The sequence below is a fragment of the Symsagittifera roscoffensis genome, chromosome 9 (genome assembly GCF_963678635.1).
Source record: "Symsagittifera roscoffensis chromosome 9, txSymRosc1.1, whole genome shotgun sequence".
Lineage (NCBI taxonomy): Eukaryota > Metazoa > Xenacoelomorpha > Acoela > Convolutidae > Symsagittifera > Symsagittifera roscoffensis.
The window spans coordinates 6,128,025-6,154,596 of NC_087070.1; the positions used below are offsets into that span (position 1 = coordinate 6,128,025).

At 34.8% G+C, this 26,572-nt stretch overlaps 2 protein-coding genes across 2 annotated transcripts in view; one reads left to right on the top strand and one right to left on the bottom strand.

Moving 5' to 3' along the window:
* LOC134853964 (AH receptor-interacting protein-like) overlaps positions 1–26,572 on the top strand; it is a 567,995-nt gene that overhangs the window by 19,753 nt on the left and 521,670 nt on the right. The window lies entirely within an intron of this gene.
* Positions 2,731–24,491, bottom strand: LOC134854017 (uncharacterized). Its single transcript, XM_063870081.1, has 5 exons — positions 24,332–24,491; positions 21,097–23,191; positions 6,943–7,865; positions 5,470–5,631; positions 2,731–3,623 (listed from the first exon to the last, which is right to left on the bottom strand). Exons 2-5 carry the CDS (start codon positions 23,142–23,144, stop codon positions 2,995–2,997), a joined length of 3,762 nt encoding a protein of 1,253 aa, XP_063726151.1. The 5' UTR covers positions 23,145–23,191; positions 24,332–24,491; the 3' UTR covers positions 2,731–2,994.

Below are 26,572 nucleotides of genomic sequence, written 5' to 3' on the forward strand. Positions count from 1 at the left end.
TTTAATTCTTAAACAAATGAAAGTTTTGAATTTTGACCGTTTTTCGGAAGTTTTTTTTTTTACTTTACTCGAAAATTACCATGCCAAAACTCAGGATGAGTGTTCTATTGACAAAACAGATTTGTGCAATTTTCTCCTCTTAACCGGCCAGGACTTAATTTTAGCAGAAAAAAAATCGGGTTTTGGTAAGTCGAATTTTTCACTTTGACCGGTTTGTAGAAACTTTCTGAATTTTCTTAAAAACTACCCTATCAAATCTTAGATGAAAAATTCAATCAAAAGAACCAGTTGCCCTATTTTTTACTGCCACTTCCTATTTGTTTTTTAAAAAATGTTTTAATTTTGGGAAGTTTCCATAATCTTTCTTACACTCTTCTTACTTATTTCACTCTTCATACTTATTTTAGTAGAGAAACAAGCAAGGTTTTGAACAAAGTCCAATGTTTGAGATTATGTACTTCATCCCTCGTCATTATAACAAATTCAGAAAAAATCAGAGACATTCCGCCAGCTTTAGCTGGGCTCTAGTTGTCTTTCATCGAGACATGAAATTTTTGGTTCACCTAGTTTTTTCAATATTTTTAAATGTTTTTTTTTTCGATTTATGTTTATTTAATGGTTGCGTTGTATCGTAAGTGGTGCAAAGCTCCGCTTGACTTCTGTGTCTTAAAAATGCCAATCATAAATTTTTCTGGAAACAAAGAACTTTAAGAGCATCTATTTTTTCTTTTAAATTCGTTGGTTGAGTTTTTTCCAAAAACAAGTTTTTTCTGCTTACTTGTTTTTATTGTCTCTTTTCGTATTGTCTGTTGGCTATGTTAATCGCATAGCATTTGCAGTTTTTTAACATCTCTAGCTGCGACAATAATGGCTAGTGTTAGTGACAAATTCAACACATCGCAAAAGTGTTATTAATACGAAGCTTGTTTCTACTTTTTTATTTCACTTTTCGGAGATGTTTTTTTTGCCGTTTTCTCACGATTGTACAGCAAAAGTGTAAAGGTCACAAAAAATTCGTCAATTTCTGAATTTGAAGGTAGATTTCATTTTTCAGGTCTACGAGCGATAAAATTTTTTTTCTATTGAACGAGTTAACATAGTTTATTCTGGAAATTCAAAGCTCTAAGACAATTTACTTTTTACTTTAAAATTCAAAAGTTGCAGTTTTTTAAGAATTTTGAACGTAGTGAAAACTCCTTTACAGGTCTGGGTTGACTTTTTTTGTATTTCTTAAGGAAAAAAGTCTTGAAACTTGTTCTCGCTCAATTCTGATTTTGCGGTTTTGATATTCAAGGAGTTGTAAAAGCTTATATTTTTCGTTAAGAATTGAAGGTTGAAGTTTTGCCAAGCAAGAAATTATGTTTTTTTCCTGTGTTTTTTGGCGTTCAATTCCCATGTTTCATTCTTTTTTTCCAAATTTCTGTTCGCTGTGTTTTTCACTGTAATTGAATTGTTTTTGATTTGCTATGTTGGCTTTGGCTTTTATGTCGGCTTGGTCAATAAATTTTTCGTCAATTCAAGAAAAAAACAGATTGTTCTGCTGTTGAATCGTGTTCATGACTTTGAATTCACCGAAATCTTTTTAGAATGCTTGTTTTTTAAGTTTAGATTTTTTAAAGTTTTGTGCAGCGAAATCCCTCACTTTGATTGAGTTTTCCTGACTGGTGTTTTTTAAAATAAATTTTATAATTCAAAATTTTTTCGAAACTGGAAATCAGCGGTATTTTGAAGCTATTTGCTTTTTTTTCTCTGATACCGTAATTTGTTTTCCATAGAGTAATTAATGGCAGAAGAACGAAGTTATTTTCTCTTATATCGGTCGTGATGATTTTATTCTTTTTTTTTCCAGGAAAAAGTTTTAATTTGTTCACACTCAAATTTAGAGTTAATGCCAACATGATGCAGATTTTATTCTCTGTTAACGAATCTGAACAAAGTTAATTACCCTAAGACTGAGCCGCGCATTTTGACGGCAGTTTTGTAGTTTATCACAGATTTCCGCTCGACAAATCCGTATCCAAAAATTTAATGAACCTCAAATAATGCAGTTTTTGGCCAATTAAACCGCTCAAGGGCATCAATATTGCCAACAATTTAATTTGGACATTTTATGTTTTTCCGCGCCTTGATTTTTTAACTTTAATTATAAATCCGGTTTTCACTACAAGAGCAACGGAATATTTGTTCTCGGGGTGTTTTCAGAAAAAATCTCAAATTTCTTAGAAAAAAAAATTTAATTTTATTTCATTACATTTAAATTTTCCATGTTATAACTGCTTCATAGAGCTTAAAAGGCAGTCGGATCATTCAGGGCTTTGCCCTCAGACGAGGAGTCTTGTTTCTTTTGTTTTAAAAGGGAGAAAAACTCCACAATCGAACTGCAAAAATGTTAAGTTCCCGAACAATTTTAATGACTCCTTATTTCAAGAATGAAGTCTTATTTCCTGAATTCCCAGTGGAGTAGAAAAATTACTTGTTAATCCAATTTTCTTCTAACGGGTTAGCTGAACATAAAGAATTCAAAGAGTTTCGAAGTGACTTTTTGCACTCAAAATTTGCAATTCGCAAAATCTTTTGGCAGTATATAATTGGGATTTGACGATTTAAATCTCCAATATTTTTAACACCGCTTGTGTATTGAGTGGCCAGTTGCTCTGATAATATGACAGAAAGCTCAAACTAATTATACAGGCAAAAAATGCTTGAAAACAATTTTGTTGCGTTGAAAACCGTAAATTGGATTTGGTAGGTGCAAGGTCCACCATTTATGCTTGTTCAAAAGAGAAAAGTCATTTCTCACTTCAATCAACAATATTGAGAAAAAGAAGTAGGGAGACTGTTGCTAAGACTAGTTTTTAATGAAACGAAAAAAATATTTTACACTATGAACATAGATTTTACAATATGAGTATAGATTTTACATTTATGAAAATACGTTTATTTGCATACTGCAGTCATGGTTGTTGAGCTAAGTTTTGATACTAATCTTGGCTGCTATTGTGAAATGAGCCTGGCAGTTTCACTGACTTGTTCATCATCATCGGCATCGTTTGGAGTGGCTTCGACTAAAGCATAATAGCGCACAAGCTCATCAGCAATGTCGTCAAAGTCGAATGAACGGGCAAGTTCATATGCGGTCATTCCGTTGTACAACACACTCAGAAAAATTCTTCGGTGTCTTTCTGATTTGAGCAGAACGTGAACGAAATCAACGTTTTCGCACCAAATTGCATAATGCAGTGCGTTTTTGCCGTACAACTCGTGAAGCAATAATGTATCTGGAAACCCATGGTCGAATAATATTTGAGCACAGGGCGCCGAGGAGAAGTTTTGAGACACCATCAAGACCAAAAGAGTTACTGGGTCGTTGGCAAAAAATTTAAGGTCTTCAGAAATAAATTTGTAAGTACCGCGAACTTCTTTCTCAACCAGGTTTAAGTCCTCGAATTGAGATAAAAACTTTATAGTCCAATTGATAACTTCTATAGAGCCGTTGTAATATGCGCTGAATAAAAGCTTGCCAGATAGCTTGGCGATAAGCAGCGAGGTATTTTTGCCCACCATTTCCAAAAACCAAGTCATCAGAGACAAGAATCCAGCAATAATTCCCATTTCCATTGGCCCTAAAATAATCAGACACCAAAAAATTTTACGGTTCTGACCACAAAGTAGAAAAAAGCCCTGGTCTCGGAGTTATATATGTAAAAGATCAAAGCGATTTTCACGTATATAGGTCTTGTTACATTTTGTTTATTAAGAGTCGATGGACAGTGAAGACTTTATACAGGTCGTGGTAATTTTTTGGTCTCTTTTTTCAGAAAAAGTCTTTAAAATATGTTCACGCTCAAATTTAAATTTTCGCGGTTTGACTTTTGATTTCATTTTAAAGTTCACTTCATTTCGTTGTTAAAAAGAAGGCAAACTCAACTACCGAACAGCAAAAAGGTTAAGTCAAAAACAAACGGCAATTTTTTATTTGGAAAGTGGGTTTTAATTATGAGTTTTTCCAGCGGAATAAAAATTCTTCTCATTGAAAGTTTTCTCCAATTGAGTTAATTTACCAAAAAAAGTGTTAATCACATTTTTTTTTCAAATGCATAGATCTCTAACCTGATACATTTTTTATTCCAAATTTTTTAAGCTCAAAAATTCAACTGTTCAAAAATTTACAATCAATTTTTTTTGGCGTTTTTATTCTTTTTATCCTTGCGATAAGCAAGGGTATTGCAATCGGGTACTAGACTTTTTTCCTGTAAATAACTTTGTCCACAAGACACATCGGGACTGGTGGTACCTTAGTTAATAGTCAATTCAAATTTCTCAGTGTCTCCTGCATACTTAGCCTGGAGGTAACGAATACGCCTGGGATTCCAAAGGTTTCGAATCTGACTAGGACCTGTTTTTTTTTATTAACGGTAAATATTCTGGTTTAAAAAAAATTTGGCCTATTTTTTGTCTGCTCTTGTTTCGTCGGCTTAGTTGCCAGATCTAAGAATCTTTCCTTTTGGTCTAAAAAGTTTCCCTTACAATTGTTTCAAGTGTTTTAGTATTTTAAAAATCCGGTGAAATCGGGTTTATAAGTTTCGGCTTAAATTATATTGACCTAGTGATCTCTTATTGCGTCGCTCGGGGATCGAAAAAAATTTGTGTGCACGCGTGTGCTCTGAGAAGAAAAAAGACATAATTTTTTTTTGATTTTTTTGTCAATATGAAAGGTTTCTGTTCAGATATTTTTGTCCACTTTGCTAATTCTACTTCTCTCCTACTCTCGGTTGCAAAGATTAAGTACGGTTGAGCATTTTATTTTAATTATCCGTCCTTTTCAAATTTTGCTTTTTATGTTGGTTGTGATTTTTCCAACTGGATTTGATAAATTTTTGTGTCCTATTTTCGGCTTAATAGGCTTCGGTCCATTCTATATCGGCTAAGTGGCCTAATTTTGAGTAGTTTGAAAAAAAAAACATAATTTTATGCTCACTTCTGGATTGCGCAAAATGCTAAAACTCATAATAGAAATTATATTTCAAGTTTTTCAGGATAACATTTTTGTTCGGCTTGATAAGTTTTGGCCAACCTTAAATCGGTTCAATAGTCGCATATTGAGCCTTTCGAGTGGCGAAAATTTTTGTGTTTGCCTGTCTGTGTTTTGAGTGTGAGAGGGACTTAATAACTTCATATTAGTCTTTAAAATTTTTGATTTTTTTCGACACTTTTTTTGTTTTTTCTTTTTTTAGGCTTGATAGATTGCAGCCTATTTTACATCAGCTTAGTCGTGTCATATTGCGTCGTTTCACGTGCTGTGTATGTGCTTTGTGGGTGAGGGGGACTTGATAACTTTTTTTCTTAGTCTTTAATTTTTTTCAGATGAGTTTTTTTATTTTCCTGGTCATAGCTTAGTTAAAATAATTAAAATTCTTAGGGTTAAGCTTGGGCTTACTCAACTAGAGAAAATTAAGCTTCTGTTCCCACCTGTTACATTGAATAGTCCCAGAGATCTGTAGATCCTCGGAGCGGCTCGCTGGAGAATAAGACTCCAGTTAACCCGACTTCTTATCTGGCTGCCAAGTCTCTTGCTGATGAAGTCCAGAAACTTTGCTGGTTTGGGCTCATCTAATGCACCTAGTATCGTATCTGCATGTCATGCAGCCCCCGCAGGCCAAGTTTAATCAAAAGGTTTATTTTGTATCATACTTCGTTTTTTTTTCGGTTTTTGTCCTTTCTTTTTCCTTGCCTTTTGCTATTGTATGCAAATATAAACGCTCCGCCAGAACTAATTGTTTTGGTACAGGGCAGTAGCGAATTTATGGAGTGGGTGCAGGGGCGGACTCTCCGTTAGGAATTCGACTGCGTGGCCAACCAAAGGGTTCCCTCGTTGGTACTATTTTAAGGCATCCATTTTTTGCTGAACGACCCTTAAATTTTCTGAAGGCACCTTGGGCGTCAATATATACTAATTTTGACGGAGGAGCGCGCGAGATAAAAACGCGATTTTTAAATCAAAGTTTTCTAAAAATTGCCTAAAATCAGCTTTCTGCCGTTTTTTTTTCAAAATTTTGCCTGCGGCACAGAAAGTTTTGCCAAAGTAAGGTTTTTAATGGTGCTATAAAAAAGCTCGGAAAACATATTTGGTCGACCTGAAAAATGGTCGTCATAATTTCAATTTTTTTTAAAATCTCCCCTCGAGTAAATCATAGATCAGCCACTGGTACAGGGGATCATTTGCAATTTTTTTGAGAGGGTTGTCCTTAAATACTTAATTACTTTAAGGGTTGTCCTTAAATACTTAAGCCACAGGTGTTTTTTTTGAGAATTATCAAAAATGCCGAGAAGTTTGAGGGAAGGAGAAAGGTCTCAGAGTTTTGCAACTTCAGGTATTTTACTCAGACTCTTTTAAAGGTCGCGATGATTTTTTTTTCAGGAAAAGTCTTAAAATTTGTTCAGGCTCAGTTCACTTTTTCGCGATTTGACTTGGGGTTTTTTTTAAGTTCAGTTCATATCCTTGGCTAAAAAGAAGGCAACTCCACTATCGAACAGCGAAAGTGTAAAGATCCTTAAAAACGTGAACAACTTCTAGTTTCGAAAGTGGAATTAAATTTTCAGATTTCCGCGAGATTAAAATATTTACCTATTGACCCAATTTTTTTTTAATTGGGTCAATTAAATCGAAAAAGTTCCAATCATAACTGTTATCGAATTTCAAAAAGCCGTAAAAGCTTCTTTTTTTCTGAGATTTAAAAAAAAAAATTGTCCTTTTTTTGCATTTAACTGCGTTCGCTGATTCTTTTTCAACTGCCTGTTAGCTATGTTAAGAATTTCCGGAAACTTGAGGTGAAAAAAAAATTGATCTAATTTTGAGCGAACATTTTTTGTCTTTATCTAAAAACTCTTGAATTTTTGGTAGTGCTTGATTGCTTGGTGAATGATTGATTAAACTTGGCCTGCCTAATGGTATTCTGAATGCGGGCACTTTGTCAAGAATAGACCCCAAAAGACGCTCGTCTGACCTCTGAATTGCAATCCGGGTCAACTTCTGCACAAATGAGGTCATATCCTTGGTCCACTCAACAGTCTTCAGAAAAGTCAAGTCCACCGGCAGTTGGTTCCCCGCATGCATTAAAATCCTATCTAGTCTTGATGGTATCCGGATGAATTTCTCCATCCTGTTCCTGTACTTTTCTTTCACAATTATCATGACCTCAAACTGGGCTCTGGTTATGGCCAGATTTAAAATGATAAACATTTCGGTATCATGTTTCGCTTCTAGCATATGGTCAACAATAACCAGCACTGAAAGAGCTTCGCAGCCTGTGTAAGGGGTTTTGTAAAAGTCGATAACTGGGGGTACCACTGAAACATGTGAGATATCACTACGTTCGTTTGCGAATTTTTCCGTCCAAAAAGTCTTGTCATGACTGAAAATGATTGCGCGGCGATCCGATGCAAAACATGGGTTCATAAGTGTTGGGTCCGCCGAGAAAATTGGATCATCGCGCTGTAAGAAGTAGTGAGGCGTTACTTCAGGTTGCGGCGAGGTGAAGCAACCCGAGACCCTTGCACTGGTCCTAGTTACTAACTTGGTTGTGTGAATGAAAGTTGTTGAAAAGGCGCTTATGTGATGTGAACTGCGAAAAAGGATATTCAGGGGTTCATAAACACAACCATGTGGTAAAACAATTTGTGTCAGACCTTGACGTTTGTGCATCTGACCGGCGATCACATTTGTGATGAAGAACTGCTGGACGTGTGGCAGAAATTGGAGGTATACTGGCAACAGAAGCTGATCTCGCTTCGAGAAATAACTTGAAGAAGTCATGTATAATTCATCTATTAGCAGAATTGACCGGTGAAGCTGCTTCAATGGAGGCCTAAAACATCAATACTTTTTGTCGTTTTTGTGCGTAACTTGTACTAGAAATATCCTCTTTTTCGATTACAGTTCGTACCCTCGTCCAGCTTCAACCGTTAATGATTGATAACGCCTATATACGATTGCGATAAGCAAGCAGTATCAAGCTGGAATATAGACTTTTGTCTAGTTAACAACTAGTTAAACAGAATCACTTGAATCATTTGATAGTTTGCTTTATTAGTGAAGGTAGTTTTCATGAAAATGTGGGTCAAGTATTGAGGTGGCAAGGAGCGGGGCTATGTCACGAAGGACCAAGCGTTCGAATCTGAGACCATGCCAGTTTTTATAATTCGATAAACGTAGTTCAGACTCTTTTATAGGTCGCGATGACATGTTTTTTTTTTCAGGAAAAAGTCTTAGAATTTGTTCAGGCTCAACTTTACTTTTTCGCGGTTTGATTTTTGGTTTCTGTTTAAGTTCAGTTCATTTCCTGTGTTAAAAGGAAGGCAAACTTTAGTATTTAACGTGATTGACTTCTAAACGTCATCGAAAAACGTGATCTATTTTTATTTTTGAACATGGAATTTGATTTTCAGATGTCCCAGCGGTATAAAAACTTAACCCAATGATCTAATTTTCTCAAAATGGATTAGCTTTATCAAAAAAGTTCTGGTCATAACTTTTTTTAACTTCAAAAAGTCTGGAGTCTGAAGAAGAAAAACCTTGCGTGAGTGGGAAAATTTGTCAACATAATGAAAACGAAATTTTTCAGTTTTTCAATTTTTTTCTTGTTTTTCTTTTGTCTGAAAATCGACTAAAAGTATCCTAGAGTGCATTCGGAATTTTTAAGAGTCGATGAACTTAGTTAAGACTCTATGTATGTCTTGGTGATTTATTTTAGTGTATTTTTTCCGAGGAAGAAGTCCTAAAACTCTCCAATAATTACAGATGTGCATTCATAAAACTTAACAATTTTTTTGTTTGCTTTTTTCAGGAAAAGTCTTAAAAGTCTCTTATAACTACAGATGTGCATTCATTCATATTGATGCATTTATGAATGCCCTTAGGTGTATGTGCACTTGTTGAGTTCATTTTAAAGTTATCTGCTGAAATTGAGCTAAATTTCACTCTGCCATTACAAAAGTGTAAAGGTCTCGAAAAACGTGATCGACTTCTTGTTTCGAAAGTTGAATTTATTATCCAGATTTGCCAGCCACATAAAAACTCAACCTATTGATCCAGTTTTCTATAATTGGACTATTTTCATTTTGAAAAAATTTGAATTATAAATTGTTTTAGAAAATCAAAAAGGCTTAGGATCATCTTTTTTTCTTTAAATCGAAGGTTGAGATTTTTTCAAAAAACAAGTCAGTTTCTTTTTTTTGCCGTCATATCTTTTTTCCAACTGTCAGTTGACCATGTTCATTATAAATGCAAGTGTTGTTCCTTGTCTTTCTAGGGGACTAATTTATTTACACAATCAGTTTTTTTTTCGGCTCAACTGAAGTCTACTCAAAAATGTACGGCTTTTTTCCGCTTCGTCAACTTTGTTCCGCTGGTAAATTAAAATTCGAATGTTTTGCTTGGCATGTTTGCCAAGATTGAAAGTATATCGAGACATACGAAGTTTTTACTAGATGTAGACATTTTTCGTTTTTGTACTTCTATTGATTTTTTATGTTTGTATTGATCGCAAGTGATGCGAAGCTCAGCTTCGCCTCTCTGTTGTATTATCCTTTAAATAGCAGTCTTTCTTAAAAAAATGATTTAATATATGAAAAAGACTGCTTGTATCAGTTAAAGCGTTCCGACTCTCCCGAAAGAGTAATTCTGATAAAAAATTGTTTTGAGAAGTTTAAAGTTTGAATATAACTTCCTTACAAAACCAAACTGTGTTTTTGCTGGAAACTGAAACTTTTTCCGCAACAGGGATGCCGCCTTTGTTTTTGTTTTTCTTTTGTTGCTCCATTTGCTTTGATCGTTCTGAAATTTCTTAACATGTTGAACGACTTGTCTCTGGATTCCAGAGACATACAAACAACAAATTGTTCGCTGATTCAGTGCACAATTTGGCCTCGTAACGTTTGTTTTGAAAACTTTCCTTTCTGTAACATTACAATGAGATGCAATTAGTATCTAGCAATGTATTATGAAGCTTTCAAATCATTAGAGATAAAATATATATTTTTTCATTTCTTTCTCGGTGAAATTTGTCCATAAAGTACAAGTTTTTTTTTCAGCAAATGCAAGTTTTTCACGAACCGTGGGAATCTTCCAGTTTATTTGAAAGAGTACTATGCATTTCATACACTATGATGGTTGAGGGTGGGCTGTCATCCATGGATGTCCATTCTGTATGAATCGTAATGGTCACCATGTAATAACTGATGAGCAATAGTCATTATGTAAAATTTCTAATTGTCTCCTTTTTTACTTGACAACTGAAAGTCATTATAGGAAAGTTTCAAACAATAGTCACAACTATCCGGCTGTATGTAAATAGCATAATCTGCACTCATACGACCGTTCCAAGTTTACGGCCTGGAGTTAATCTTTTCTTCCTGGAGTTAATCCTGGAGTTAAGAAATAAGCTTGGAAACAGTTTGCTTATATGAATTCATTTCACATAATAAAAAATTTGTGAACCAAGTTCGGAACAAAATGTTGACATCAATTGGGCTAGGTATTTTTTTATTAGCCTAGGAAAATTGAAGAGTGTTTTCATTTGTTTTCAAAAACTCTAAATTTCAGCGAAAGTGACAGCTTCTGTAACCAATTATACATGACTGAATCCTTGCTATTGACAATCAAATGGAAAACAAAATGAGTTTGCCTCAAAAAAGTGACGGAGGTTTAAAAAAGTTTAGATGGGTTATATCTACAAATACACAGTGCCTGTTTTAAAACACATGTCGATTTGAGTTTTTCACTCATGATTGTTCAAACTAGAGATCAGTTTCATGACAATTTTGTTTCATTCTCAATTCATTCGAAAGATTACTGCCTATAAGTGTGTTCATTGCTTTTTTCTCAATCAACTCTGGAATATCTGATAACAAAAACCATTCGAGTCTAACGTTAGCAATATTTTTAAACTTGTCCAATAACTTTAAGGTATAGAGAGTTTTAGTTATTTGATAGTAACGCTAGGTAAAAGAAAACTACACTTTAAACAAAAGCATTGGCTATAGAGACCTTTCCTCGCCGAAAATAATGTCCACACAGACAAGGGAGCGCATCAGATAGCCACCACTGCATTGTGCTAAATACATAGAAAATAAGCTTGGAAACGGTTTGTTTTTATGAATTCATTTCACATAAGAAAAAATTCGTGAACCAAGTTCGGAAAAAATGTTAACTTTGACATCAATTGGGCTAGGTATTTTTCGATTATTGAAGAGTGTTTTCATGTGTTTTCAACAACTCTAAAATTCAGCGAAAATGACAGCTTCTGTAACCAATTATACATGACTGAATCGTTGCTATTGACAATCAAATGGAAAACAAAATGAGTTTGCCTCAAAAAAGTGATGGAGTTTTAAAAAGAATTTAGATAGGTTATATCTACAAATATACAGTGCCTGTTTTAAAACACATGTCGATATGAGTTTTTCACTCATGATTGTTCAAACTAGAGATCAGTTTCATGGCAAATTCTTTTTTTTTGCACTCTCGGTTGCTTCAAAGTATGACAAGATAGTATTTCTTATTTGTCTTCCTTGTTTGTTTCTCAATTAGTTTCAGATAACTTAATAAAAAAACCAAATGAATACAACATAAACAGCTAATTCGAACTTGTTCAAAAACTTTGAGATGTAAACGTTTGGGGTTACTTGGTTAGTCAGACTAGATGAAGGAAAACAATAAGTCACAAGCTTATTGTCTATCGGCCGCTTCCGCGCCGGGAAGTGTTGTCGACTCAGACAGAGGAGCGCATCAGGGAGTCACCACTAACTCTTTGCCCCCAGAAACTTAGCAGAAATCGGCTGCTACTGGGTACTCCTCCACGAGACTCCCCCAACGAGAACCATCGTTGAAAAAATGCTCGATCTCCATCTGGGGCCCGTCACATGCTTCTTAAACACTTCGTTTTTTTGGAACTGCCGAACTTGCAGCGATGCGTTGCAGGAAACAACTTTCCTGAACGACTCAAGAAACAACCTGAGAGGTACCGACGAAAAGGTAAGCCTTCGAATTTTTCGCTCCAGAAAATCCTTGTCTTTTCTCCCACATCAGGGCAGCTGAGTGCCTCTATTTTCTGCTGCAAATTTTCCACTTCGTTTTTTTTTTATCTTAATGTTATGTAAAAAAAACTGACGATTTACTTCAGAAAAACCACGAAAAAAACTTGAGTGAGTTATAGTTATGTTCAGATGTCTGATAATGGTTCACTTAGCAAAGCTCGGTGGGCACATTCTTTCTATCATACTTCCGTACAAAATTACTAGAATGCATTTACACACACACACAAAATTAGATACATCACATACGCACAGAACAAACATATAATATTACGTAGTTTGACATAAATGAATCCGACAATTTTTCATGAAAGTTAACCTTTTTTACCTGTTTTTTTTTTAACCTGAACAACTTTTCTTTTCATATAACATCCAAGATAACCTGACAATGCAGCTGGCTAAAAAAGATAGAAACTAAATTAAACATGATTTTGATGGTAAACAAACCTATTTTCATAAATATGTCCAAAAGTCTGCAGTTTGTGAAACAACTTTGATGATGTGGTTTGATCTGGATGATTTATGGATCCTTTCAAGAAGGTTAACAAAACATAAAAGTCAATTTTTTTCCTTAGCATTTTCATTTTTATAGGTACATCAGAACAGTCACTAGTCCTATGATGAAGAAAAACAAGTTTTTCAAGTAAGTGTTTGATTCTGAACTATTTTGTTTTCAAAAGTTTGTCCAAAATAATCAACAATTTTTGGGATAACACGCTGATGTAGCTAGGTCTGGATGACTGATACATCCCATGATGCGGTTTGCAAGTTCTGTACGTATAACTTTGCTTTCGAGTAACTTTTGTCTTCATTTCTATGTTCATAAAACTAATTGTTTTTGAGATAACTTGACGAATAAGCTGGATCTGTATAACTCATATATTCTAAGATGATATTGAAAATATTTTAAAATCAAATTTTGTTTGTGAACAAGTTTTATTTTCATAAGTTTGTTCAAAATTTTTTGAGATAAGATGATGATATAGCTTCGTCTGGACGACTCATGCATCCCATCATTCGGGTTGAATTTTTTTTAAACATAATTTCTGGCTTCGGACAGTTTTAATTTTCATGATTATGTCATAAACACCAATAGTTTGGTGAACAGCCCCGAGTTTGACAAACACAATTGCAACAATAGTAGTTTTTGAGCTTACAAGAGGATGTATTTGACGTTGACACTGATTTAGTGATTTATACATGATTTGGTTTTTGCTTTTTAAAAAAATTTCATTTTTTCCTCCTTCAAATTCGTTTCTACTGTTTTAAAAACTGTTTTGTTTCTAATCTGGAATTGCGTTCAACAGCGTCGAAATGCGATGATTCGAAAAGTTTTGAAATTAGCAACATAGATTAAAGATATTCGCATCGACTTTGAATAATCTTTTATTCGAAGCCGCAGTTGTGAAATCAGAAAAATCTTTTTTGCTATAATTCTGACCTAGTTTTAGGGTTTGCATATAAATAATTGTTTTTTTTTGTTAATGAATTTTTACCAGCAAAGCTTAAAATCCACGGATTTTTTTAACTAAAAACAGACCAAATCCTTTTAATTGTCTTTTTCTTTTGTGCTTGTGTTTGCGGTAACTGGTATCTATCTGCAAAATATTGAGCTCCCTATTTGTAAAAATCAAACCCTTTTACTTAATGGTGCAATGTCGTTCAAAAACTTATGATAATAGAATAACCTACACTACCCAACTGAAAATTAAACCCAAGGTAAGAAAACCTGGACAGTTTTCTTTTACTCAATTTTTTCATGTTATAAGTTAGTTCATTTTGATTATCATCTTGAAATGACCATTAGTGGAATTTTTTTTCGGTCTGAACGACTAAGAAGAAAAATCGAATTGCCTATGGAGATTTTACGCCTCTGTGAAGAAGGCAATTTTTTACCGGTTGCCGATTTATCTGGATAGTGTTCTCTCTAGGAGGGCTTGGGATGTGCTATATCTCGAACAGTTTCTTTCGCCAACGACGGATACCTTCTTTTATTTAGAAGAACTCCAAACAAAAAAGCACCGTTTTTTGCAGAGAACAGAAGCACCGAGCTGGCAGATGAAGGCGAGACTCAGACCACTGCGTTTTGGAAGCAGTTTTGTCAGCAGGTCGAGGATGCAACGCCCTACAGTTGTGGATATTTCAAATTCTGGAGCAAAAAGTGCGAAGGTTTACCTTTTTGTCAGTACACCTTCGGTTGTTTCTTCAGTCATTCAAGAAAATTGTCACGTACAATGCCTCGCTGCAACTTCGGTAGTTCCAGACAGCGGTATGGTCAAAAACGTGACGTACCCGAGATCAAAGTGGAGGGTTTTTTGAAGGATGGGTCTGGTTTAAGGAGTCATGTAGATGAGTACTCAGAAAGAGCCGTATTCTGCTAAATTCCGAGCAACAAAGAAGTAATGGTGGCTCCCTGATGCGCCCCCTGTTTGAGTCGACAACACTTCATCTTAGAATATATGAGTTATACAGATCCAGCTTATTCGTCAAGTTATCTCAAAAACAATTAGTTTTATGAACATAGAAATGAAGATAAAAGTTACTCGAAAGCAAAGTTATACGTACAGAACTGGCAAACCGCATCATGGGATGTATCAGTCATCCAGACCTAGCTACATCAGCGTGTTATCCCAAAAATTGTTGATTATTTGGGACAAACTTTTGAAAACAAAATAGTTCAGAATCAAACACTTACTTGAAAAACTTGTTTTTCTTCATCATAGGACTAGTGACTGTTCTGATGTACTTATAAAAATGAAAATGCTAAGGAAAAAAATTGACTTTTATGTTTTGTTAACCTTCTTGAAAGGATCCATAAATCATCCAGATCAAACCACATCATCAAAGTTGTTTCACAAACTGCAGACTTTTGGACATATTTATGAAAATAGGTTTGTTTACCATCAAAATCATGTTTAATTTAGTTTCTATCTTTTTTAGCCAGCTGCATTGTCAGGTTATCGTGGATGTTATATGAAAAGAAAAGTTGTTCAGGTTAAAAAAAACAGGTAAAAAAGGTTAACTTTCATGAAAAATTGTCGGATTCATTTATGTCAAACTACGTAATATTATATGTTTGTTCTGTGCGTATGTGATGTATCTAATTTTGTGTGTGTGTGTAAATGCATTCTAGTAATTTTGTACGGAAGTATGATAGAAAAAATGTGCCCACCGAGCTTTGCTAAGTGAACCATTATCAGACATCTGAACATAACTATAACTCACTCAAGTTTTTTTCGTGGTTTTTCTGTAGTAAATCGTCAGTTTTTTTACAGAACATTAAGATAAATAAAAAGAAGTGGAAAATTAAAATTTGCAGCAGAAAATAGAGGCACTCAGCTGCCCTGATGTGGGAGAAAAGACAAGGATTTTCTGGAGCGAAAAATTCGAAGGCTTTTCTTTTCGTCGGTAATAATCGAAAAATACCTAGCCCAATTGATGTCAAAGTTAACATTTTTTCCGAACTTGGTTCACACATTTTTTCTTATGTGAAATGAATTCATAAAAACAAACCGTTTCCAAGCTTACTTTCTATGTATTTATCACAATGCAGTGGTGGCTATCTGATGCGCTCCCTTGTCTGTGTGGACATTATTTTCGGCGAGGAAAGGTCTCTATAGCCAATGCTTTTGTTTGAAGTGTAGTTTTCTTTTACCTAGCGTTACTATCAAACAACTAAAACTCTCTATATCTCAAAGTTATTGGACAAGTTTGCTAAATTGGACAAATTGTTTGCTAAATTGGACAAATATTGCTAACGTTGGGCTCGAATGGTTTTTGTTATCAGATATTCCAGAATTGATTGAGGAAAAAGCAATGAACACACTTAGGCAGTAATCTTTTGAATGAATCGAGAATGAAACAAAATTGTCATGAAAATTATCTCCAGTTTGAACAATCAATGAGTGAGAAACTCAAATGGAAGAACCTTGATAACTTTCGCTGTTTATTCATAGGTAAAATCTGGCGCAACCATTTTGTTTTTGATTCTATCTTTTCTTCTTAGACAAATTCAAATAAACTTGAGATGAACGCGTAGAGAGCAGTTGGTCGCTTTCTTGCAAAACTTTCTTGCTGAGTGTGAAAAAAAACATTCCGAATTCAGAAAAGATCAATTCAAATTTCTTAAAAGCTCAGTTTAAACACTTTACCGTTTGTTTTTAATTAATATTCCTTTATACAATGGATACTATTATAAACCAGAGCAGCAACTTAGAGGTCTTTAAGAAGACCATTGGGAAGATCCAGGATCCTAATATTCGATCCGTTCTTGATTTTCTCCTACAACAAAATTCAGATAAAGATCAAATAATTACCAGATTACAAAACAATATTACAGACCTTGAGGTGAGAGTATGTGGACAGGAACGCTACACATCAAAGGACTGTGTTATTATGGAGAATCTACCATTGGTTGATGATAAAGGTTTGACACTCTCTCAACAGGTTTGCAACTTCTTACGAAACTTTTTGAATTATGATACGACCCCGAGCAATTTTAAGGCTTGCCTTTTTTTGGGACCCTGGAGAGACCTTAATCGCCCCCCAGCTGTCATCATCAAATTCATATATTTCGAAGAAAAAAACGAGGTTTATTCGAGAAGGAGTTGGTTAGCGAGTGTAAAAAATCCTAAAAATGGGTATTCGATATTTTTTAAAGAACGGCTACCTCCAAACGATCGTGACATAAAAAAGTACGCGGATTCCCTGGGTTTAATCACAACCACCTCTAATTGTCAGGTGAAAGTTTATCAAAAAACGGAAGAGGGCAAATTTTTTACGGTTATTGTGAACTCGACAAAGGCTGTTGACGATATTTGTGTGAGAGCTGTTAAACGACATACAAAAAAAGATGTGGTTGAAAACTCGTGTACAACAGATCAAATCCATATTCCAAAGGATACTGACTTGAAATTAGAAATTTATTGAAAAGGCTGCGGGACTCTCCGGAAGAAAGAGCTGGTGTTGAGTTACTAACTGATTATATTCAATTACGAAAAAAACCGCAGAGAGATAATACTGATGACAAACTTGTTGGAGCGAACAAAGCACTATTTCAATCTGAAAATTCACACAATGCAGAATGTTAAAGGAGAAGTGACTTCTATCTCAAAAAGTCAAAGAAATACTTTTAGTTTTTGTTTAAAGGGTACAACCTGGTTATCCTAATGGAGAAAAGTGGAGATGTTTTATTTTTAAATGTGCAATCGTTGCGTAACCATCATGACCAGCTATGTGTACTTGTTGCTTCACTTTCAATTAGGCCTGCAGTAGTTGCGTTATGTGAAACTTGGCTCAATCAAAACGATGAAGTTAATATTTATGGACTTGATGGGTACCACAAAGGAGTTTTCATTAATCGTCCTAACAGAATTGGAGGGGGAGTGGCCTTCTTTGTAAGAAATGACCTGGATTTTTCATATACTGTGCATGAAAATGAAATTGAGCATGTAATGGTTGAGTTTTTGAATTCTTCGGGCAAAAAATTTAGCTTGACCATAATTTATAGACCACCATCTTTTAAGATCAGGAATTTTTTTGCCCAACTTGACCAATTACTAAATGACATCAAAACTTTTTCTTCTGAAATGTATCTGGTTGGTGATTTTAATATAGATTTACTTAATACACGGTCATATGGTGTTATTGAAGAATACCGGATGATTTTGACTTTTTTTGACTTAACTGTTAATGAAAGTGAAGCAACACGGGTAACAACAAAATCTTCGACATGCCTGGATCACTTCATATCGAATAAAAAAAGTGATGTTCAAGTTCTGAAAACATCTTTAAGTGATCATTACGCATTAAAATTTTCTCTCCCATTTTTTGTATTTAAACAAAAAATTCAAAACACTTCATACAGGGATTTGAAGCCATTGGAAAACGCGAATAATTTGCTGAAACTTCTTTTTTTATTAGACCAAAAATTGAAAAAACGCCTAGCTTTTGAAAAAGATGTTGATAAAACAATTGCTATAATAACCCAAACAATTTTGGAAGTTTTTGATAAATTTGCTCCCGTGAAAAAGTGCACTACAAAAAATAAAAAACACTGGCTAACAAAAGAAGTTGTTGTAGCATGTCGAAGGCGAGATGAAGCTCACAAACAAATGATTTCAAAACCATCTATCGAGAATTGTGAAAACTTCCGAAAACTGAAAAATTTTGCGAAATCAGCCACGCGGAATGCTATTCGAAATTTTTATGATTCAAAGATGAACAATTGTTCCGATGCCTCGTCTAAGTTTAAGGTTTTCAATACCTTCTCTTATAAATACCGTGAGCAAAAATGTAAAATAGATGTTGACACAATGAATGATTTTTTTGCCAATATTGGACAACGTCTGGCTGATAGCATAAAAAAACAGATAATTTTGTTTTTAAAAGTCCTTCAATTGAACACACATGTGCGCTTCATTTCGCTGATGAAATTGAGATGAACAAAGTGATTACTTCTTTAAAAAACAAAGCTTCCTCTGGTCATGATGGTCTGAGTAATAATATTGTTTAAATTTGTGCACCAGTCATCGCACCCTACTTGACTTCAGTTTTTAACCAATGCATACATCTTGAAACATTTCCCGACTCGTTTAAAATAGCAAAAATTCTTGGGTTGCATAAGGAGGGAAGTTGGGATATTCCTAACAACTATAGACCAATCAGCTTGTTAACATCTTTCAGTAAAATTTTCGAGAAATTGTTATATAAGCGAATGATGTCTTTCGCAACAAAGTTTAAAATAATTTCTACCAAACAGTTTGGATTTCAGAAAAATCATTCATGTGTTCATGCCATCACCAAAATAACAGAATATATCAGGAAATCGATTGAGAGAAAACATTACGGATTTGCTATTTTTGTAGATCTTAAGAAAGCATTTGATACAGTTAATCATGATATACTCTTTGAAAAACTGTGCCTATTGGGATTTCGGGGAAAACTTGGAAATTTGCTAAAGAAATATTTTCAAAATAGAAGACAATTTGTTCAAAATGGCTTAGAAATCTCGTCTTTAAAAAACATAACATGTGGAGTGCCACAAGGTTCAGTGTTAGGTCCCTTATTATTTTTGCTTTACATCAATGATATAACAGACCATTTAGACTACAGTGAAATAACTCTTTTTGCGGATGATACAACAATGATTGTAAGTGAATCATCAACCTCAATACAGCTAAACTTGCAAAAGGAACTGTCAAAAGTTGATGACTGGTGCAAAAGTAACAAACTTACCATCAACACCGGGAAATCTAAACTAATGTGCTTTGGAAAGAATTTCAGTAATCAAAACACTTTTTATATAGGAGAAAATAATCTAACCTATACTAGTTCTTTTAAGTATTTAGGAGTAACCATTGATAACAAATTGAAATTTTCTCAGCATATTGATTTAATTTGCCTTAAAATGGCCAAGTTCAATGGAATTTTGTATCGAGCTCGAAATTATTTCTCGAAAAATGCCTTAATTCTTTTTTACAAATCATATATCGTACCAGTAATATCATATGGACTCATGGTTTATGGATGCTCATCTAAGCAAAATCTCATGAAAATTTTAGTAGCCCAAAAAAAATTATTGCGCACCATTGCATTCAAAAGAAAATTTGAACAAATATCACATATTTTTGAAGAACATAATATTGAAACTGTTCATGATATGTTTCTGAGGCAATTAGTGTCCGAAACAGTATTGCAGGTTCATGGAACATCACCGTTAAAATTCTTGGAAAAACATAACGTTAAGGCCAAAAGAATGACAAGGTTTTCGAGTAAGGGTCTCGTTAATTCTTTTTTTACGAAGTCGTGTATCACTGAAAAAACAATTGAAGGTAAAATAGTAAAATGCTTCAATTTTCTGCAAAAAAATGATCTTTTACCTACTGATTTGAAAAGTTATTCAAGTCATCAGCTCGCAAGATTCAAAAGCAGCTTTTCTTATTATATATCAGAGATAACAAGGTGTTGATGGAAATTTTGTTATAATATAGGCTAATTTAAGTATACTATTATCTCCAATTTTTTTTCCGTTGCTGGGGTGCTACTTGATGGGCTGCACAGCCCGTATAGATACTCCTGATGCATTATACATATAATTTTTTTATTATTGTGTATAATTGTATCGAATTCAAATTCAAATTCAAATTCAAATATTTTATCACTTTTGATTGTCAAAAGCAATGCTTCAGTCATATACAACCCGTTACAGAAGCTGTAATTTTATCTTGCAGTTTTATCTTGTTTCATACAACCCGTAACAGAAACTGTAAAAGAAGCAGGTTAATTTTAGGGCGTAAACTTGGAATGCTCCTAAGAGTGCAGATTAGGCATTTCATACGAAGCTGAACCGTAGTGACAATTGTTTGAAGTTTTCTTCTTTGACTATTAGTTGTCAAACAAAAAATGGAGACAATTAGAAATTTTACATTGGTGACTAATGCTGATCAGTTATTACATGGTAACCCTTACAACTTACGGAATGGTCATCCATAGATGACAACTCCCCCCCCCCCCCCCCACACACACCCCCAACATATAGTTTTAAATGCGTACTACTTGATGGGATCTCTATGAAAGCTTTTTTTGTATTATATTTGTCCAGATGAACCAAAAGTAGACATCTAAAGCTTAGAAATTTTCTTTTTTATGATTAATAAGACGAACTTTTTCGTATGATTATGTTTTCACAAAAAATCACAATCGATTATAACTGTTTTTAGAGTTTTTTCGAAATATAAGTGAAGTATACTATTTTCAAAAATGTCAAGATTATAATTGATTGTAACTCCTTTAAATTCGTAACTTTGTTTTTTTATAGTAGAAACAATTGACACAAATTTTATATAGAAGTTCGTTATGATTACTTAAGCCTCAACTTGGATACGTGTAATAGTTTGACAGCACGAGTAGGTGTTTTAACTTTGAGAGTTTTTTCATATTGTAGCTTGATATTTTTAGTAGCTGCATCGGGCCTGAGAATAAAGTTAAAGAGGAGTTCTTACTTACCATCCTGAATCCACCCCCCTTGTCCTCGGGTTGGCCATTTCTTCAGTAGTGACCAGCATGAACTTGTTTTTCAGTTTCTCATGGCCAGGTTTATTAACGAAGTCTAAAAGGAAAGTTTTAAACTCTGTTTTTCCTTCTGGAACTGCGAACAGAATGTGTTCTATCTCGCTATCATTGGCTGCTATTTTTGCCCGGGCTAACAAAAGGGCAGTTTTGCCGGAACCCGGCTCGCCCGCTACGAAAACTCGCCGTTTATTCTCGGATAAAATCCGATGTTGTTGTGGGCTCAAAACCACATCTAGAAAATCTGACTCGTTGTCTTCAAGCTTTGTTTGTTTCGAAGACCGCTTCCGTTCTTGCAAATAATTTTCATCGCGTGGAATAAGAGCTTTTTCAACACTGGAAGGAAATATTTCCTTTTTAATCAAAGTGCTAAGGGCGAAAATACCCGAAACAAACTCTAGTTGTTTATATTTTAGTTTCGGTTGTCTGTAGTTCACTTTCGTTTGAAGAACGTCGGTTACTTGAACAGGACTTTCTGAAACTTTCAGATCTTGGTCAACATAAAACGTTTTCGGCTTCGCAGGTGAGTACAAATCTTCGTGCAAAAGAAAGAGAATATTGGAAAGTCGATTTTCATTAGTACTGGAAATCAAACCAAATATTTTTCGATATAACACTGCTTTCTGCTTGCCAACTTTAAACGGCTCTTTTGCCGTTTGGAGAATTTCAACAAATTGTTCAGCGGATAAATTTGGAAAGAAAATAACAAATCGAAAACATCTTTTTATAAATTCCCAGTAACGTTTACTAAATTCTTCGTCATCTTGACTCCCGGAAACATTTTCGGGAAAACTCCTAAAGATGGCGTGCAGTGCTAAATACATTGTAGGTAAAGATTTGCTCAACACTTGTTGGAGTTTATTCAATATTGCAGTAGTTGGATTTTCCGGTGAGTTTGTGCGGCCGATTTCAAACGCCAGAATCATTTTGTGTCCACAATAAATCCAGTCAATATCGAACTGATTATTGAAAAAGGGCCGATGGAGAATTGCATTGAGCTGCATATTTTTGTATGCTTTGATTAACAGCCCCACAGGTTTAGAAACTTTGGCAACAAAACTTTCCAAAAATTCTTTCAACTCGCCAATATATCCGTCACTACCGTCGAGTAATTCACCTCTTTGGCCTGTTTTGTACAGCAAAGTCTCCTTTATTTGCAGAATACTGGGTAGAATTTCTAATCTGTGGTCTTTAGCTGGGAAATATAATTTATACATGTACACAACCTCGTCAAAATCTGTCAGGGTAATTTCAGCGCTTCCAATTTTTTTGAACTTTTTCGGAGTTATTTGAAGGTCGATTTCGATGTCGCGCTTTCCCAAAAACTCAAAAATTGACTCTTTAATTGCTCTTGGAATCTCTCTCGAATCAGCGAATGCTTGCTTCAATTTTTGTTTTTGCTTTCTTTCCAGAGCTGGATCTGAGTTTTTCAAAATAAAGTGAAATTCAATTTCAAGTTTGTTGAATTCGTTCTTAATTACAAATTGCTTTATTTGATCAAGAATTGCTGCATAATTTTCCGGTGCTTTGTTTGAATCTGTTTTATTTACCTTGTTTGCTTGGTTTTTCTGGTCTTCAACTTTAAAAATTATCAACACGGCAACAGGAATTTTCTCGCCTCTTTCCTTTTCGAAGGTCAAGTTAAGTCGATTAAGTTGTGATGTAATTGGGTTGCCGATTAAGGTTTCAAGATCTTCTCCGGATCTATCATGAATGATTTTAATCAGAACAATTTTACTGAAATTTGGAGCAGGTATGAATAAACAGGAATCCCTAGAACTTATGTTTTCAGAGATCGTATCAGGTTCAAAACTGTCGCAGATAAAAAAGCCGAAACATTTTTCGCGCGTTAGAAGTTCGATTGAAGATTTGCTACACAATTGGCTCACAATTTCGGGCTCGTCTGAAAATGAAATAGGTGGTCGCGGAAGAATCGTTAGACTGTTCTTGTGATTCTCGTAATTTTGTGTCAAAATCGTATTCATTTTTGTCACTTTCGGCGGACTTAATTATAGATCCTTCTTGCCGCCGTCTAAAGTAACAAGCGTAGCTGTTTACTGTGCATAAAGAACAGAATGTTCCGACCACGTTCACAAAATATTCTAAGAGAAGAATTTTTTCTTCTTCCTCAATTTAGTGTCTTTTTTGTGCATAACGTGATAAAAGAATTACAAACACGTAAAAAGTTTTAAAAAAATTAGGCATAGTCCGAAAAATTATTTTCAACAATTGAGAATCAAACAAAAAATGAATAAAATTTTCAAAAAAAATTGTAGACCTTAGTTTTTTTTTGCACTATATTTTTTATAAATTAAAATAACTGATAATGTCAAGGTTGCGCTAATTGAAGCTTCCACAACTAGTTTTTCCTCTACTGAAATAAATTTTCTGAGCCTGCGTGACCAATTTTTATTTCGAATCACGGCTGAAAGGGCTTTAATATGATTTGTCACTCGAGCTGTTCAGATAATTATTTGTGGTAACTAAATTAGCGAGGAAAACAGAAAAAAGCGGAAACGAACCGGGCTGCTAAGTCCGTTCCCAATCTCAATGATCAGATTTTGATGGAAAATTGTTCGACCATTCAAATGGCAAACAAATATCAATGAATGAAAGTTTCAAAAAATGTCCAAAATATCCAATGATTGTGCTCAATATCTTTAGAAATTAAAAAACTTATGGTGTTACAGAAGCGCTAATTGAACCTTCTTGAAGCGCTAATTGAAGCGCTGAAACATCAAAATCAACGCGTTCCAACTCAAAAAAGTATTCTATGGGGTCAAAAGGTTTTACGGATAGTCGGTCAAACCTAAATGGACTATAACTCGATGGAATATTGGTGTATTGGTGTTAAAGGTCGCCTTGTAGAAAGAGAAAGATACTACAATACGTTGGTTTCATCAAACATAGCTCTTAATTTTGCTAATAAATAACAATGATGGTCCAAATCTGTGCATCCTCTCATATTTTTTAATTGAAAATACGGCCTCAAGGCATCAAAATGTGATTATCATCGCTATTATCCCTATGAATGACTAAAAGTGTTTAAAAAAGTCGAATGGGGTATCATTTAGGAGGCAAAAAGGGTGTCGAGTCAACCCCTGGCCAATCCCCTCCTAATCCCGCTCCCGCTGTTTGTCAGTTATAACGAGTTTTTAGAAGAATATTTTACCTGCTTTTAGAAGAATATTTGGGGCCTGAGCTAATCAAATGTCTGCAATGGCCGAAAACGCGATTAATAACATTAATATAGAAAAAATTCAAAACTCGTCAACTAATTGCTGCAAAATGCGCTTGATAAAATATTGTTTTTAAACCATACGTTGTATCATGAAAATAAATAAATCATCCGAGTGTCACACTTTTGTTAAAATGAAGAATGTATGAAAATGAAAAACATCGAAGATGATTTAATTAGTTTCATGATACAACACGATGGTCAAAAACAGCAATTTTATCAAACGCATTTTGCAGATAGTTAACGCGTTTTGGAGTTATTTATATTAATGTTATCGAACGCGTTTTCAACCATTGCAGAAATTTGATTTTTGGACAAATGCTACTAGAGCAACGTTCCAGTTTTTTTGCCGATTTAGCTCTCGTTGATATTGTTCATGTAAGATATATTTTTATCTTTTTTTGTTCAAGATCAACTGAGCACGCGTTCCTCACAAAATGAACAGCAGCTTGCAACTCTGCTTCCAATTTTTTTCTGCTTCCTTTTCACTAACCGTGTACGTTTTTAAAACCGCTTAAGGAAAACAACTTCAACATGATAGCCTCACACATGAACGCTTCAAGAATCCCGGTTCGACTTTTATGCAATAAACGCTGGTCATACAATTTCATGAATTGACGTTATGAAAAAACGCATGCCATACAAATTTCAGTCAAGGTAAAGAACCGTTTTCAAGTTTTTTAAAAACAGGTTCTTGTCTATTTGATGGCCTTCAAACTTTCTGGTCATCAACCTTAAATTTTTGAGGATAAAAAAAGTCTTATCATACAAACTCCGCGCATAAAAAAAATACTTTTTATTTTATTTTTTTTTCTAATGAAAGAAAACATTTTTTTTGTAACTCAAAAATAGTAACACGGTGAACACGATTTTTTTGTTAATTTGATAAAATGTTTTGAATGCATATCTGTAAGTTTTTGTCTATTACGTAGTTCAGACTCAAAATGCCACATAGAAGAACTAAAATGCACAATGAAAGGATAATGGAGTCAGAATTACTGTTTTTTATTTTCAACAGAGCCGGACAAAACAGATAGCAGCTCAAAAGTTTCTCATCATTCTGAAAAAAGTGAAAAACCCCGGTCGCATAAAACAGATACCCGCTCTAAGTTGTCGCACCGAAGCAGCCGACATCAGCAATCAGGTTCTCAGAAATCTAGTTATACCGCCGCTCCGTCGAAAACACTTTCTGAGAAAAAACGCGACTTAATGATTTTAAAGAAACAACAAGAGGAACTTGAGAGGCAGGCAAAGGTATCATTAAGACTGAAAGAGCAGCAAAACAAGATGAAACAATATGTTTTAGAACAACAAAGCAGTTTAGAGTTGGAAGAATTGGCTGAAGAACATAGGAAAAAACTGGCAGAAATTGAGTTGAAAGGGCTTGAGTTAGAAGATGAGTTGTCGGAAATCAGCGAGAATGCTGAGGAAAGTGGTTTAACTCGAATCTCTCCACAACTAACAATAGACGAAAAGGATCGTACGCGTCACTGGGTCGAATCTGTCGACCACAATCAGCCTGATGCTGTTGTAGTTCCCAATCAAGAGCAGCACGTTCGTTCAACAGCTCCTGAGGCAACTTATCCTGCATCAACAAATTACTTGGTCTCATCAAGTTTTACAGGAGTGAATAATGGCCAGGCAGCTTCTAGTGATCCGGGATTGTATTACAGTAACCACATTCACGGACAACAACATAATTTGTCGAATTTGGTTCGATCGCAGGTTTCCGTTAACAATCCAGTAGGGTTACAGCAGGTCATGCAACCTGTTTCCAATAATTTGCCTCAGCAAACTTTTTTGTCCACTCGTCCGGGGCTAGGCAATCCAAACACAGGTTCAGTAGTCCCGGTAACTTCTGAAAACTATTTTGCTCCGCCATCATCTGCAGAAGTTCCTTCTGGTGTAACACCGTTTGTTCCTGCATCAACAGCAGTTAATCATGTTTCTTTAAGTCATCACACTGCAGGATCAGTAGTAGCTGGCTACCAAGCACCTGTAGCCCCATCACAACAACATATGGGTGTTCCCGTTAGTAGTTATAACTTTTCAAGTGACCACTACAATCCTTATAGTAATTTGTGGAGACCAGCTGTTGCTACCCCTTTAATGTCAACTCAACAGCACTACGTTCCTTCGACAACTGTTTTTTCCGCAGTAACTCCGATTGTTCCT

Bases quoted from the DNA above. Each gene is read 5' to 3' on its own strand.
- LOC134854017 (XM_063870081.1), bottom strand. From the start codon at position 23,144: ATGAATACGATTTTGACACAAAATTACGAGAATCACAAGAACAGTCTA. The intron at 7,866-21,096 runs GTAAGTAAGAAC...TTGATGTTTTAG, and splicing joins AGGGGGGTGGATTCAGGATG to GCCTCCATTGAAGCAGCTTC. The intron at 5,632-6,942 runs GCAGGCCAAGTT...CATGACATGCAG, and splicing joins CGCATTCAGAATACCATTAG to ATACGATACTAGGTGCATTA.